At 51.0% G+C, this 15,129-nt stretch overlaps 1 protein-coding gene across 19 annotated transcripts in view; it reads left to right on the forward strand.

The window, feature by feature from the left end:
* The window catches only part of ANKS1A (ankyrin repeat and sterile alpha motif domain containing 1A), a 106,091-nt gene that overhangs the window by 67,026 nt on the left and 23,936 nt on the right, over positions 1–15,129 (forward strand). For 18 of the 19 annotated variants that reach the window (XM_068660105.1, XM_068660108.1, XM_068660109.1 and 15 more), the window contains 2 exons: positions 642–708; positions 10,800–10,906. In XM_068660105.1, coding sequence (XP_068516206.1) covers positions 642–708; positions 10,800–10,906 — 174 coding nt within the window. Of the gene's footprint in view, positions 1–641; positions 709–8,766; positions 10,907–15,129 lie in introns of those variants that run through there. The other variant, XM_068660123.1, reaches the window with a different exon arrangement.

Below are 15,129 nucleotides of genomic sequence, written 5' to 3' on the forward strand. Positions count from 1 at the left end.
TACCATTTCGTAATTGCGTGACATCTGCCCTGAGTGACTGTGAACTGCTCAGATCGGGGCATGGGACTGTCTTTAGCTCCCTCTCCTGGGCAGTTGAGGCGTTTGCCCCCACGGTGCTTTTGCATCCTTAATTTATTTTCAAGCTCTTTCTGAGCACCTCTGCTCTCAGCAATGCACACGCAGAGGTTTGGGGAACGTGGTGCTTTTAAAACCAAACAAGAAAACGGAGGCTGAGGTGAAGCCAGGCTCACCCTGCATGCTGTGAAGGCGTTAGTGACCTGCGTCTCTCCGGCTTGGCTGCTGGGGAAGGAGGGGCTGCATGTTCCTGCAGGGTGCTGGGCAATTTGGGGATCCCTTCCTTCTCCCTAAAGTTGTGCTCTGAGGGATGGGTTTCGTGGAGCTGATTATTTTCAGGCTGTTAGAGGGAAGGCTCAGCAGGGTCCCAGCCTCTCTCCATCCCTTCTGAGTCATCCACCCATAAGGAGACTTTTCCAGGCAAGGTGTTAAGGGCACCCTTTCTGGGTCAGAGGTACCTTAACGTCCTTCCCTGGATCTGTCCCGTGGCAGTGAAATCCCGGGGCTCCCTTTACCTTTTCCTGCGGCTCTGTCAGTAATGCAGCACGTGCTTGTTTTATTTGCAGATTGAGAAAATCATGAGCTCCATCGGCGAAGGCATTGACTTCTCCCAGGAGCAGCAGAGGATCTCAGGTAGCGTAACCCAGCTCGTGTGTGTCTGTGTCTGTGTGTGTGTCACTGCACTCAGCCCCCCCAGGGGTTGGCTCTTCCTTTAGCACCCAGAAGGGAAAGGAAGGGTCTGGCACAGAGGAGCAGATCTCTCTTTCCCAGTATTACATTCAGCACCGCTACCAGCAAGCTGAATTCGATGCTCCCCTGGATAGATTAATTTTTTATACCATGGTTGTCCTTCCTACCTGGCTGGCTTTTGGGCTGGGTGAGGAGCATTACGGCTGGCACCCCCTGCCTGATGGGGAAGGGTGCCCTGCTCACCTGCTGTCTGTTAATTCTCCCCAGTGTCTGCATGTGTGTGTGCAGGGGGTCCCGTTTCTTGTTGAAAGTGGCTGCCTGTTTAAAATTTGGGGCTTGGTATTACTGCTTAGGGTACAATGCATTTTGAGGCGGTGCTTTTGCATCTTTGGATAACTCTAAACCAAGGTTATTGCTGAGAATCATGGAGCTTAATAACTAATAACCAGGGTGCTCTGATACTTCATGCTTCACCACTGGTGATTGCTGGTTTTGTAGGAGGAAGATGAAGATCAGGTTTTCCTGCACGTGGGGAAAAAAATTATTTTGTAGCTTAGCTGAAAGGTGGTTTAAGGACTCCAGCCAGTGTCCTAGGGATAGAAAGCTCTGCTGATCTCTGAGCTCCTACAATTGCTGTTGTTCTCAACATAGCCCCTAAGAAAGTCGGACCAATTGCTTCCACTCCTCTCCTGCCTTTTAAAATCTGTTTGTCTCAAGTTTTCTGTTCTTCTCTGGTGGGTAACAACAAAACGTTCAGTAAGCAGTCAGTCTGAAACAGAGCTGCTGCGTGTTTGTCTTCTGGCTGGTCTCACAATCCCCACAACAATCTCGCTTTTGTTTCAAATGCATAATGCAGCAGCAAGATGCTCTTTTCTCTGCCTCTTTTGGTTACATAAGTGTGGATCTGTCCCTTCGGATACGAGCAGAACCTCCTCATAGCTCTCCACTCTCCCGTATTTTGTTCATTAAATCCTTTCAGTCCTGGGAGGCTGGGATGGGGATTTTGTATTTAGATTTGAAAAATGTGTAGTTGCTCTGATACAAGATCTACAGCAGCATTTAGGGTATTTCAGTGTCTCAGATCTGCGGCGTGGGTTGTCCTTAGTGTCCCAAACCACCTCCTAGGTGGAGAGGTTGTCTTCCCTTTCTTCAGGATGTTCCTTCCCTGTTCAGGCCAGATGAAAAGGAAAGGAGTGTTTCATCTTCCAACACCCACTATATCCAGGGGAACTCACCGGTACAGGCTGTGTTTGCTCCTGGGCATGGTTGGAGGTAAAGCTGCTCTGCCAGCCTGCTCGGGGCTGTTTTCCCTGGCTAAGACAGCGGCTGGTGGGGATGTACAGGCTTGGAGGTGACATTGGTGTGCTCTGGGCAGGGCGAGGAGGCATCCCTTGCCTTTGGGTTGTCTCACTTCATGCTTTGGTCTCAAGCTTTTAGTGCCTCTTGGGTGGTTTTCTTCTCCTCCAGGTGGCTTTTAAATCCATAGCCCCCTCTGTCAGCAGTGTGACGTGGTGTTTGGCCATGAGCTGTGGGTCTCCTGGCTTTTCAGCAGCATCACCCACTTAGGGAATGTTTCTGGGGGACCAGAATGCTGGAGCAGAGAGCCTGTGTGGGGTATGGGGTCCTGCTCAGGCCCCCCAGTGCTCGCCCTGCCTCCCGAGGAGGGCCAGGGAGAGGACACGGGTGCTCCAGCCTGGGAGATCTGCTCCAGGGAAGGACTAAAATTAGCCCTTATGAGGCCTGTCATCTGTACAGTTCCGTGGCACAATTTTGTGTGTTGGATTAGGAGATGAAAAAATAGCCTGATTGCAGTCTCCTCAATGTCTTATGGTCTTAAGCCAGCACAGAGGGAAGCAAAACCAGCCTTTAATTGGCATTAACCTGGCCTTTGGGGTCAGTTTCCAGCTCTGGCCAGACTCCCCCTACCCCTATTTTATCTCTGCAGCCCTATCACTGAGACAAGCCTTTTTTTATTCTTCAAATTTGTGTGTTCTTGTGCATGTTTTCTCAACTGGAGCTTGTGGAGTGCCAGGTTTTAGTTTGGCTGCTGCAGGACGAGGTGCAAAGAGCTGCCTCTGCCACCCAGCCTCTCCCAAACAGGACAGAGCAGCGGGAGCGTTGCAGAGATTTCTCCAGCAAAGCCCCTGTTTTTCTGCAACCCATAAATGGTGGCTTCCAGCATATTTTTAACATTTATAAATTTTTCACCAGTAAAACTCTAGATAGACGCTCTATCATGGTTTCACATCAGATAAAACTCATCACATTTTTTCCCTGTATATTTTACCCATGTGCTTCCATGACCTTGAAGTAGTTTTGTTAATTGTATTGCGATGATTTAGCTGGGCATTTTGTCTTTGCTTCTTCAAATTTCCATAAGACAAGGTGAAGGAGGAATCCTGGTGTCATTTAGTGCATTGATTTTCCTCAAACAACAGAGCAATGTCCTCCAGCCATGCTTGCAACTATTATAACTCTTGTCTCCGCAATGCAGCATCAGAGCAGTGGGAGATGATCCTGGGTTACAACATTTATGAAAATGAAAGCGTTTTAAGTAGAAGAGGCTGGGGTACGGGGAATAGAGTCGCCTGTGCTGAGTCTGTGTTCAGCATCCAGCCCAGAGCAGCAGTCAGATCCCAGTCTGTTAAAGTACCTTCTGCTGCTGCTCCTACGGTGACCTAATTGCACGTCTTGGCTCTGCTCGCAGGATCAAACAAGATCCCTTTGCAGTTTTACCACCTTTCACAGAAAGCATCCCAAACCTTTTTCTGTACTATTTTTTTTATTCCTTCTTTTGAGGAAAGTGCACGTGAAGGGGAGGTGAAGCTAAGAGAGGAAGGAGGCTTTGATATCAGTGCACGTGTCACTAGAAGTGTCTGCATCCCCCGCACAGACCAGGGAACCAGCCTGCCTCTTCCCCAGCCGCCTGTCTCCACGATTCTGCATTACCGAGCTGCTCGGGAGACTTACTGAAATTCTTCTCTTCCCGAGATGCAGCTTCAGTCCGGAAACCAGCAGTTTGTTAACAAACCTGCTCATTCTGCTGCTGCAGGCAGAGCTGTGGGTGCGTTGTCTCTGGATGGAGCTGAGTCCTGGCCTTCAAAGGAGGAGCTAATTGCTTGGCTTTAATTGAGCCTTTGGAAACGAGGCTGTTTGTAGGGAGATGCGGGGTACAGAGCTTGATTAAATGGATGCTGGTGAACCCTGCTGTCTGGGGACCGAAGGTGACTAAATATCATGTACTGCTCAAGGGTTTCAGAAAATATAAATGTCTTGGAAATGCTATCGGAGGAAATGCTTTCTGGTAGCGAGAGCAGTTTGGCTGTGGCAAACCTGTCCTCTGGGCCACTGGCCCGGTGCCACCATAAAACAGCCAGGAAGCATCCTGCCCATCTGGGGACACAGCCTTCTCCCGATGTCCCTTGGGGCCTCTCTGGGGGATCTTTGTCCCCCATCACTCCTGGTGGGGCAGCAGCTGTGCAGGGAGCAGTACCTGGGGTTGCCAGTAGCAGGTCAGCACAGGTGGCGCGGTGGCCGAGCCCTTTGGATGTGGTTGATCTGCCACGCTCCTAAACGTGGGTGATGCCAGGCTTTTCCCAAGCACAGCTGTAGGTACTGATATTCACTAGACAAGGCTGCTTGTGACAAGGTGCTTCCTCCCCTGCTTGAAGCGTGGATTCCCTCCTCTGCCTTTAATCAGGAGCCAGGACAAAAGCAGACCTCAGGAGCTTGTTTGTCTTTACTGTGGTGTGATGGAGGATGCTGGAGGGCTGCCACCGCAGGGAACTCTGTCCTTTTAAATAATTCTGTCCTTTTAAATCCTTCACCTCCAAACTGCTCCGAGTGGGCAGCGTCTCCAGTTGATGAGATGCTAATTCGCATCTGCGCACACGGCTCCTGCCTGCCATAATAAAGCTTATCTCACATCCATTTGTCACTGGGGCTCTTGCTTTGGTGAGGAGGAACCCCCTGCCGGTTCCCACCGGGGGGTTAACCTGTGCCTACCCTACATACCATGTACTGATTAGGGCTTGTGTTTCCTAGGGCCAAAGGGCTTTGCTGGGGGATGCAAAGCAGCGTGTGTTTTTTGGTCTAATCCAATGGCAGCCCTTTCGCATCCTGCTTTCTGACAGGCCCTCCCCTCCCCGAGCCGGGCTGTAGCAGCGCGTGTGATTGATCGATATCATTAGGGAAGAGGTCTGACATGGAGGGGAGAGGAGGAGCTTGCACTTCTGCAAAAGCTGCTGTTGTGCAGGGAGTTTTCAGCAAAATGGACACCTGTCTCTGGAAGCAGGCAGAGCCACGAGCAGCGCGTTTTCCTGCTGCCTGTGCTGCCTTCTGCTTGGGGTGGGCTCCCTGGACACAGACCAGCTGCTGTCCATGTTCCCAGCTTCTCTTTTTTTCTCCTTATTTACAAACGTGGTCACCTGGAACATGGAAAATGCTTTGCCAGCCCCTTGCTTGAGGACAAAGTGCATCCTCCAAAGGACTGCGGGCACCCTGATGCGTGGTTTTTAGCAGTTTGGCTTTTGCTGCTCAGGAGTTTGGTAGGGCTGTTTGAATGGTTCAGATCACATCACAAACAGGCAGGGAACTTGCCAAACATGCTCTCATCTCCAACTCTGGGTGGGCTTTGAAGGTATTGGGGCTCCCAACTCTAGTTTTGTGCCTGGGGTCGCTAATTTGCCTGTAGAGGTTAAAGTCCTTGTGTGGCAGCTGCTGAGGAGCTCAGTGTGCTTGGAGTCCATCTATACAGGCTGTTACTGCATACAAGTGGCTTGGGTGTAGGGAAAGTGGGGACCCTTGGGCTTCTCTTGGAACAAGCCCAGGCCCCTCCTTTGCCCTAGACGTCCCTTGCAGTTTTGGGCAAATAGCTGCGTTATTTTGGGGCCCTTGCAGTTTGGGGCAAATAGCTGACTTCTGTAGCAGCGGTCCTTCCTCTGTAAACCAGCATGACAAAACCTCTGTCTTGTTATTATGGGGTTAGAGATGAGCACGTGAAACTTCTGCAGCCCTTGGATGCTGGGATGGCAAGAAGCAGTGTGGCATCTTTGTGAAGTTTGGAGCTGGAACCTGTTTCTTGGTGCACTGCTCTCATCCCCTCTCCTCAACAGAACGGGGGCAGAAAAATGTGAGGAAATAAAAGCTCATGGGTTGGGATAAGGAAGGGAGATCTCTCACCAATTACCATCATGGCCTAAGCAGGCTCAGTGTAAGGGAGATTTAGTTAATTACCAATTGGCAATATATTAAGGCAAACTAGGGTCCTCCTCCACCCACCAAGCACCTCCTTCCCCTACATGCTGCAGGGGACTGAGGCCTGTGCTGGGTCTGCTCCTCCGCAAACCCATCCTGCGGGGGCCTCCCACAGGCAGCAGCTCTTCAAGCACACGGCTCCGTACCACAGGGTCCATCCATCCCCTAGGAGCAAACTGCTCCAGCACGGGTCCCCCACGGGTGGCAGCTCCCCCAGACTCCCAGCTCCATGTGGGCTCCTCTCCATGGCCTGCAGCTCTGGCCCGGGGGCTCTCCATGGGCCTCAGCCTCCTCCAGGCCACATCCACTGCTCCACCGGGGGCTCCTCCATCCATGGGGGGGCTGCAGCATGGAGATCTGCTCCTTGTGGGACCCATGGGTGCAGGGGGACAGCCTGCTCCACCAGGGGCCTCTCCATGGACTGTGGGGGAACTGCTGCTGCCTGCCTGGAGCACCTCCTGGCCTCCTTCACTAACCGGGGGGCTGCAGGGCTGGCTCTCTCGCCTTTTTCCCAGCTGCTGCTGCACAGAATTTTTTTCTCCCCCTTTCTTAAATATTCTCTGAGGTGTGACCAGCAGCACACCTTGGCTCAGCAGGTCTCTTCTTGAGCCAGCTGGCACTGCCCGGTACCGATCCTGTCTGACACAGGGCAGCTTCTGGCCTCGTCTCACAGAGGCCACCCCTGCGGCCTCCCACCAAAACCTTGCCACATAAACCCAGTGCACTCGGCCAACGGGGTCAGCCTCTGATTTCCTGGTAGAGCTCGTAAAGAGATCTTTCAGGTGGATTTCTCTGGCTGAATCCTGAGGGTGGGGTGGCAGAGGTGAGAAGAAAAGGGATCTGTCGCAGACCTGTGCTGGTGAGTGCTCTTTGGGATGAGGAGGGATCAAGGAACCCCATCTCTTAAAGGATGCTGGATCCCATCTGGGCCTTGCCTTGAAGTTGTTCGTTTTTTTTTTGGCTTGGGAATAGATGTTTGTATTCAGTCTGTCTGTGCAGGCCTGGTTTGCTGTCACACATACGTTTATCTCCAGCAACCTACTTCTGATCAGCCCTCCCTTCCAGACGTGGTTTGGAGGGGCAGGGGAGCACAGCTCAGCCCCACTGCCCTGCAGCTTCTCGTCTTGCTGCTAGCTCAGAAATAAAGAAACCTGTGCCTTGCTTGCTGCTTTACAGCAATTTGTCAGGTGGCGTTTCTCTCCCCAAAACTGAGGAGATGAATGGGCTGTGCTCGGTAAATCAGGCTGATGCAGGCAGGAGGCACGCTGCGCTGGACAGCAAATGCATTTGGGGCCCGGTGAGTTAACTCTGCCGTTGACTTGAGATGTGAGAAACGTGCCTGGTGTTCTGCTGGGCTAAAGAGGGAGAAATTTGTTAGCAATCTGCATTTGGTTAATTGATTTTAGTTCCAGTAAAGTTAGGTGCTGGCTGTATTTCTTGCATCTGATGGCGTTAATGACTACATTCTCCTGGCCCATCCATCTTGCCTAATGCACTGCCTGAGCTTACAGCCCCCCCTCTGTGGGTTTAAGGACTTCCACCTGATGATCAGCCCCAGCTGTGGCAACAAATGCCTGATTTGCTGCTTTTGCATGCTTTCTTTGTGTACGGACCATGCTTTCATCAACGCTTGCTTAGACATGCAGTTTTTTTCTTTCTAGTAAAGCTCAGTCGTGTGTCTTCAGGCCACGCCAGGTTGTGCTGAGCTGCTCTCAGCTTCCAAGAGCAGACAGGGTGATGCTGGCTGTCAGGTGTGCTGTGCTTATTCCTTCCTGCAGACAGGCTTGAAAATGGCATTAAGGGTTGTTACTGTAATGGTAACAGGGCCGAGGTGGCCCTGTCCCTTTTCTGTTTTCTTTGTTACCTGAAAAACCTTGCAAGAGGAACTGAATTGCTTGGCTTGCTTTTTCTGCAAATTTTAAATACTGTAATTATTTCTAACTACACTCTGTCAGCTGCCCGCTGCCCCGAGACCTTTTAAAGGTAGGACTCCTAAAATTTGGAGCACAGGGAGAAGGATGGAGCTGATCTGGCTGAGAATTAGGAGTTTATTTAATCAGAAGCTAGGGCGCAGCTCTTGCTGGGCAGCACAGTGACTGGCATTCATTTGCTCCTGTGTCATCCTCATAACATGTAAATACCTTGGACTTTTCTATTTCAGTCTGGGATGTTTTGGGCATCTGTTCTCTTCTTTTTCTTTTTAATATTAACCCTTCAGTTCCCCTTCCAAATACCCCTGTTCATTTTGCCATGATTTTAAGTGGTTTTTAACCAGAAAACCTGCACTTGGTGTCACTGTAGGTTTTCCCCTTTAAAAGCAGAAATACATTTATGAGTGTACAAAAGGCTGAGTAGAGTAAATAATTTTTTAAAAGCAAATTCAGGAGCTCAGAGGAAGGAACTGCTGCGGTTTCATTCCCCCTGCCAATACCCCAACTGCTTCCAGAAATGCTGTAGTAGGCAGCAAGCAGTTTCCTCACCTCTCTCTCAGTAAATTAATTCTGAGCCAGCCACAAATCACTTTGAACTGTCAAAGCAGACCTGTAACATCATTTTTTTTTTTTTGAAAACCCGAGCCGTGCAGTCCATCATTGAGTAAATATTGAGAAGTCAGTAATTTCCACTAGAGAGTTATAAAGCTGCCGTCTCCCTCCCCTCTCCTGCAGCTTCTGCTGCGAAGGCTGCTCGTGCAGTGGATGGAAGAGCTGGGAGGGGTAAGAGGATGAAGAGAAGGGAGGGACAGGCAATGCGAGAGCAGGAGACAGGACTGAGAGTGGAACGGCAAGCGTGGAGCTCGCTGCCTTCAGACAAAGCCTGACGCTGCGGCTCGCTGCAAGGACGTGTGATTGCCGGGGAAGGGACGCGGCTGCCTGGCTGCTCGCGGACCACAGAGGATTGACGGGAGGAAAGGATGGAGACCCCGGGCGAGCTGGAGCTTGTTGCATAAATTCCAGGTTTAGATGCTGCCCTTCTGCACAGGCTGCGTGAGGGGAGGGAGACGGAAAGCTTTTGTGATCTCTGCGTTGCTTGCGCTGCAGCGTGCGCTAGGAAGACCGGCCGGCTCTCCCGAACTCGCCAAGCGCGGCTCGCCTGGCAGAGGAGCACTCCCGAGGACCAGAGCAGCAGGATCCCTTTCCCCAAGAATTTCCAGACGAGACCGTGAGCTCTGCGTTGTGCAGCCATTGCAGTGGGTGGGGGTGGAAGGATGGCTTGGAAGGTGCCAAACAGCTTCAGGTGACCTAAAGGTTCAAAGAAAGCAAACTTGTTTTTCTCTTGATCATCTTTTTATTTGCATATACCCTTGAAACACAGATGTGCTAAGCAGCCTGAAAATTTCAGCCTGTCTTGCATAGCAAATGCCCTGATGAAAAGGAGATCTCTGAACTTTTCCTGTCATATCTCGAGCTCCTCTAGAGGAGAGGAACAAGTCCCTGGACTCCCTTCCCAGGGGCGAGGGAAGGAGAGCTTGTCTGCACAGCTTCTGTAGGGTGTTGGGAAGAATCTCATTTACCAGAGGCTGAGAGGAGGTGCCGGGGCATGTCTCTGACTTGAGCTGCTGCAGGAAGAGGAGAGGGTGTGCTTGCGTTTGGTCTCGTTTTGTTTTGACGTGCTTTGGAAGCAAGGAACTAAAATGCCTCATTCTCCAGAGCTGCTGCCTGTTTGAGTCAGGGGCTGGGATGCGGCAGCTGCACTTAGCTGAAGAAAATGAAGGAAGGGCAAATGCAAGCGTGCACCAAGCACCTGGCAGGACTGAATGCATTGTGTAAAACCCATTCTGGTTCCTCTGTCTCTCTTGCTGTCGGCCAGCGCAGCGCTGTAGTTAGGCTCTCCGATGCAGCCAGCCAGCGTGGTCCGAGCCACGTGCTGAATGAAATGCCCCGTGTCGGATAGGGGGTGACATGGCAGTGCCAGGACTCTCAGACTCATGCTCAGGGTCGCTCGCCCCTCTGCTCCTCGTAACGCAGTAACGGAGAGAAAAAGCCCTTACCATGGTTTGCCTCTTTCAGGACTGCTTGGGGAAAAAAAGTATAAGCCCTTCTTATCTTCTGCTGCAGTTTGTGTGCTTTCTTTGTCTTGCATGTCTTCCTGTGGACAGCTGCTCTAGCCTGGCTTCTGCTGCTTTTCTCAAAGTCCGTCGTGTCTGTTCTGTGTCTCAGCTGCATGAAGATGTACTTTCTCTCTAGCTGCTTTGTGCCTCCAGCGCGCTTGGCCCTCCCTGCTGGCCCGCTGGGCAGCGTTGTGCATCCGGAGTCGCGTGGATGAGCGGACCTGCACGGCGCTGCGCGGCTCTGAGCAGCTCCACTCCGTTCCCTCGCACCTGCGGCTGGCTGCGAATGCCTTGGGGGAAAGTTTGCTGCCCTCCTCCCGCCCCCTTCCGATGAGCCAAGCACTGGATCAGCGTCCCCGTGGGGTTGGGCTTCATGTGTTTGCCTGGCAAGAAACTCGCCCGAGCCCTGCGAGCAGTGCATGTGATGCCATGGTCCCGGGAGCGCTTCTTAAACAGTTTGCTGGGGCAAGGTGTTGCGTTTTCTGAGCGCTAACTGGGATACAAATTAAACCCGGAGCCCGTGGAGGCGCTGGAAGCTTGTTGTCCATGCTCTGTGCACACCAGCGGAATTGTCTGCCAGCTGATTTATTGTACTCTGAGCATAATTTTTTGAGTTTCTTTATGGTAATGACTATGATGTGGCAATGCCATCTGTCTTCCTCAGAGTGCCGCTGCTACCGCCTTAATGGTTTTTCCCTTTTCAAGCGTCTGCCGATTCCTCTCTCGTCAGGTTCGCGGATGCTGGAGCAGAGTGTTGGGGAGTGGCTGGAGTCCATCGGCCTGCAGCAATACGAGAGTAAGCTGCTTTTGAACGGCTTTGATGATGTCCGCTTCCTGGTAAGTTGCTGGGGGGACCTTTGGGCTCTAACAAACACCTCAGCTGGACCCCGACTTGTTGCGGGACCCCTGTGTCCATTGCAGAGCAGGTCTGGGCTCTGCAGCCCAGCAGAATGGTCTGGAGGGTGCATAGGAAGTTAGACAAAAGGAGGAAACGAGGGTTGTGTTGGTTCATTCATCTTCCCATTTGATTCAGTTACAGTTGTTACAGTTTTTCACTGTCATTTTGCTATAAAATTTCATTTACTCCACCGCCTAAATCTTTACGATCCAATTTATTCAAGATACGGCACCTGTAATTCATTAATGTGTTGAAAAAGTCACTGACCCATCTGTGCTCCGGACTGTCGAGGAGGTGGTAGACCTTGTTGGAAGTATCCTTACTCTAAGCACGCAGGCAGGGTGTTAATGAGCTGAACCTGATTGTGTTGACACTGTTGGCTCTGAAACCTAATGATGGCAGCACCCTAATGTTTAATATTGAGGGCTTTAGTGCATAGGAACTTGGTGGCACGGTGCAGAAATCAGAATTTGCATGGGATGATAAGCTGCAAAGACAAATCGGGGTGTGTGGGGGGGTGCTTTTTGTGCAGTTTAAAGAAATGCCCTTGTGTGTGGGCTCCTTGGTGCTGAGGGTGGTGCGGAGAGGTGACATCCAGGGGGATGTCACTCTGTGTTGTGAGCCAGGCAAAAAGGGCTCCGAAAACACCCCAGTGAGTGAATGTGACTGTTCCATGTCTGCGGGGAGCCTCCTACTCTCCCAAATTAAAAGCAGCGCCCATCGTGCAGTGGTGGAGGTCTGCGGGGGGCAGCTGGAGAAAGAAAGGGAGACCGAACGGGGCACGGCTGGACAGGCAGGGAAGAGCACTCGGGAACAGTCTCGGTTGGGTACATAAAGGCAGGATGCAATTACGCTCTTAAAAAAATAACCTGACCAACAGGACAAACGTTCCTGTAAGCATCATGGGATCTCCACCCAGCCCTGGAGGCTGGACGCTGGCAGCTGTGCCCCTGTGAGTACCCAGCCCCACGTCCTGGCCTCCGTGGCAAGCGGCTTCTCCTTTGTCTAGGTCAGGCACCTTCAGCAGGGGAGCTGCTGGTGACAAGTGACGGCTTTCTCACGGGCTTCTGCCTCCACCCTCACCCCCAGGGCCCTGCTTAGGGTCCTCTGCCTTTGTGGGGCTGACCTTTGTGGTGTCGGCGGGCTGCTGGGCTGCATCTTCCAGCAGGCAGCAGATACGGCACCTCCAGCGCTACGATAGATGTCCTGGTACAGAAGCTTAACAACAAAGGGACTCAGCTTTCCATTTGGCCCCGGAGAAGCAGGAGCCAGAAGCTCAGAAGCAGGGATTTGCATTGACTGTGGTTCTGTGCAGTGAGTAGCTGCCTAGCTGCTGACTGCCTCGTGCAGAATTTTCTCGTTTGTAAGGAAATCCAGGCAGTGGGACGCTCTCTCCTTGCTCATTCCCTCAATTTTAAAAGGTCAAATAATTTAACAAAGATTTCCTGCAAACCCTGGCTGATTTCTTCTTTGCTGTTTATCCTTTTTTACTGGGGAGTTGACTCTGGCACCCATGTCAAATCTGGCTTTTAAATCCTTTTATCTGAGCCTTAGGAACTTCAGGCTAATACAGGCAGCCCGGTCTGAAAGTCTAATTCGTAAAAATCTCCTCCATGCTGTTACTTCCCTTCAGCTGCTGACGCTGCGGGAGTAAAACCTTCAGACATGTCCAAGTGGGAACCGAGTTCATTTGTTTTTAACACTGGTGATGATGCTCTTAGATGAATTATTAAAATTGTTGTAGACACTGAAGCTGGCTGCTGCAGCAGTGAGTACTGAAAGGGCATCGGTGCTGGGCTCCTGCCGTGTCTGGTTGCCTGTTCCTTTCCTTTTTGATGCAATAATTTCTGTATTAACTCCTCCTTTTGGTCACTAATATTTCAAACTAAGCAGCATTATCATCCTGGGCTTAAAACAGTTCCTGTGGAAGGCTCAGTTCTTACCAGGACCATGTTGACTATTTCCAAGCCCAACGAATGCTGGGTGATGGTTTGCAAGCCGCCAGATGGGCTGTGAGGCTAATTAAGTTGTAGTAGCAAAAATTAAGAAGTTGGAGTCTTTTTGTACAGAAACACTTGTTTCCCGTCTAAGATTTCATGTCACGTTATGCCCTCATTATAGTGCTGTGGGTTTTTTTTCAGCCTGCTGAGGATGCTCCCTGTGCTGCCTGCATCCAGGGGTGGCCCCTTTGGGAGCAAACAAGGAGCTTGGATGTTGGGGAGACAAAAAAAAAAAAAAAAAAAAGGCATTGCAAGAACAAAATGTTAGCTGCATGCTGTCAAATACACAGCCTCCTCGAAAAGCTCCTTAGTCTGATCCATTTATGAGGAATTCTCAGCCTGCAGTATGTACAGGTGAGGGGGTTAAGAGATTGATCTAACAAAGAGCACATCCTGCAGGGGGACTGGGGGAGATCCAGCGCTGGTTGGTGCCATGGTGTTTGCTGCTGTTGCTTTATTTAAAAAAAAAAGTAAAAAATGGGTTTTTACAATGTTGTAGTGCAAAGGTGGTAAGAGACAGAACTCAGAGGGTACAGAGGTTTGGCCTTTTGTTTTTTCAGTGCTCTTCTAGCCCCTTCTTTAGGCAGTTCTGGTGTCAGGAATTCCAAGTTCCCTTTGTATTTTCACTTGGCTCTCGTGTTAATTCACACCCCGTGTTACAAAAACCTTTCCCCCCCGACGCAAGGGAAATGATTCACGAACGCACCGCACGGTGAAGTGATTTTGAAAAGTTCCCCGTAAATATATTAAGCTTCTTAATCAGCTGTAAGGCAGAAATATCCGTTGTTTCCAAGAATAATAATGCTGTTAGTTTTGGAAACCCGGACTCGTTATTAGTTGATATGTGGCTGACTCCCTCTGCTCTGCGGACACGGGGCCAGCAGCGATGGGCAGAAGGGAGGCAGCGATCCTGCTGCCTGCGTCCTTACCAGGGAGCACTGCCGGCCCAAGGAGACTTGAGAGACCTGCAGCTTTCATGGTTTATGCCAAAAAGGCAGGGTTGGGGATGTAAACTGTAATGCGAGCCATGAACGTTTTACGGGTTTTCCAATAAAAAGGGAAGGGAGAAGTGTGTTTTAGCAGATAGCCGGTGCGGGCGGTGAATGCTGAGCAGAGGTTTCTCTGCTCTGGGGAACTCCAGAGCTGCAGCAGGGACAAGTTTTAGCAGCCTGCAGCTGGGCAGCCTCAGGCTCCAGCAGGACCCCCTGCCACCGGCTGCCTTTATGGGAGCAGCGCTGCCACTGGCACCAAACCTCTCCTTTCTGTTGCCCTTTGGGTCTGCTTTGGGAAAAGCGATGAGTGCCGTCAGGACTGGCCCTTCTCCTGTGTGTGTCTCTGCCAGTGCTCTTTCTTTCTGGGGGGGAATTCAGGACAAACACCCGAGTGACTTGCAGTACCAGTTAGCTCTGAGCGGTGTCAGGCTGTGCCTGTCAGGAACATTCTCACTTCCACAACTTGCAGACACTGCTCAGGGCTTACAAAGCGGTTATCAGGGAAGGGCAAGCAAGGAACCACGCGTGTTAATGCACAAATTCAAGGAGTATCGTCCTGCCTGGATGCAGTTGTGGGTGTTTTAGGAGCTGGAGCTGAGCTGGGAAGCAGCAGACGGGCTGAGCTTGCAGCGCTGGCCTCGCTGGTGCCTTGCTTTGTTCCAGCTCTTTAGACAGAGTTTCTTGATCAGTATTTCCATGATGCAAAGTTCTTGTTAGAGCTGCAAAACAAAACAAAGTGCTGCAGTGTTTGCTGTGGCACACGAGAACATCTCAGGGATGCTGACTGGTTTCAGTCAAACACAGAAACTTGCCTGTTTATGACTGGTTCAGAGTAAACCATCCTGATCAGGTATTGACTCCGGTCAAGAGTGGATATTGCTGACACGGGGCAGCAGGGTTATTTAAACATCAATCTGATGGGATGTTAAAATTCACTTGCAAATGTATGTGTTTCTGGGGAGAAAAGCTTCATTTATTTCAGATGGTGCAGGAGGCTATAAAAGGGCTATAAAAGATGGGCTGAAGTAGCTTCGTTTCCTAAAAGACCGAGTTCTCTGTCCAAATATTGGTATCTGTACTGAGCCATGCTGCTGCTTCTGGAGAACTTCTCCTATTCCCTTTAAGTTGCTTTGCGTGCTGCTTCTGGGCAACGCTAGGAAAGGGCCTTTC

Source organism: Anas acuta, chromosome 24 (assembly GCF_963932015.1).
Source record: "Anas acuta chromosome 24, bAnaAcu1.1, whole genome shotgun sequence".
Lineage (NCBI taxonomy): Eukaryota > Metazoa > Chordata > Aves > Anseriformes > Anatidae > Anas > Anas acuta.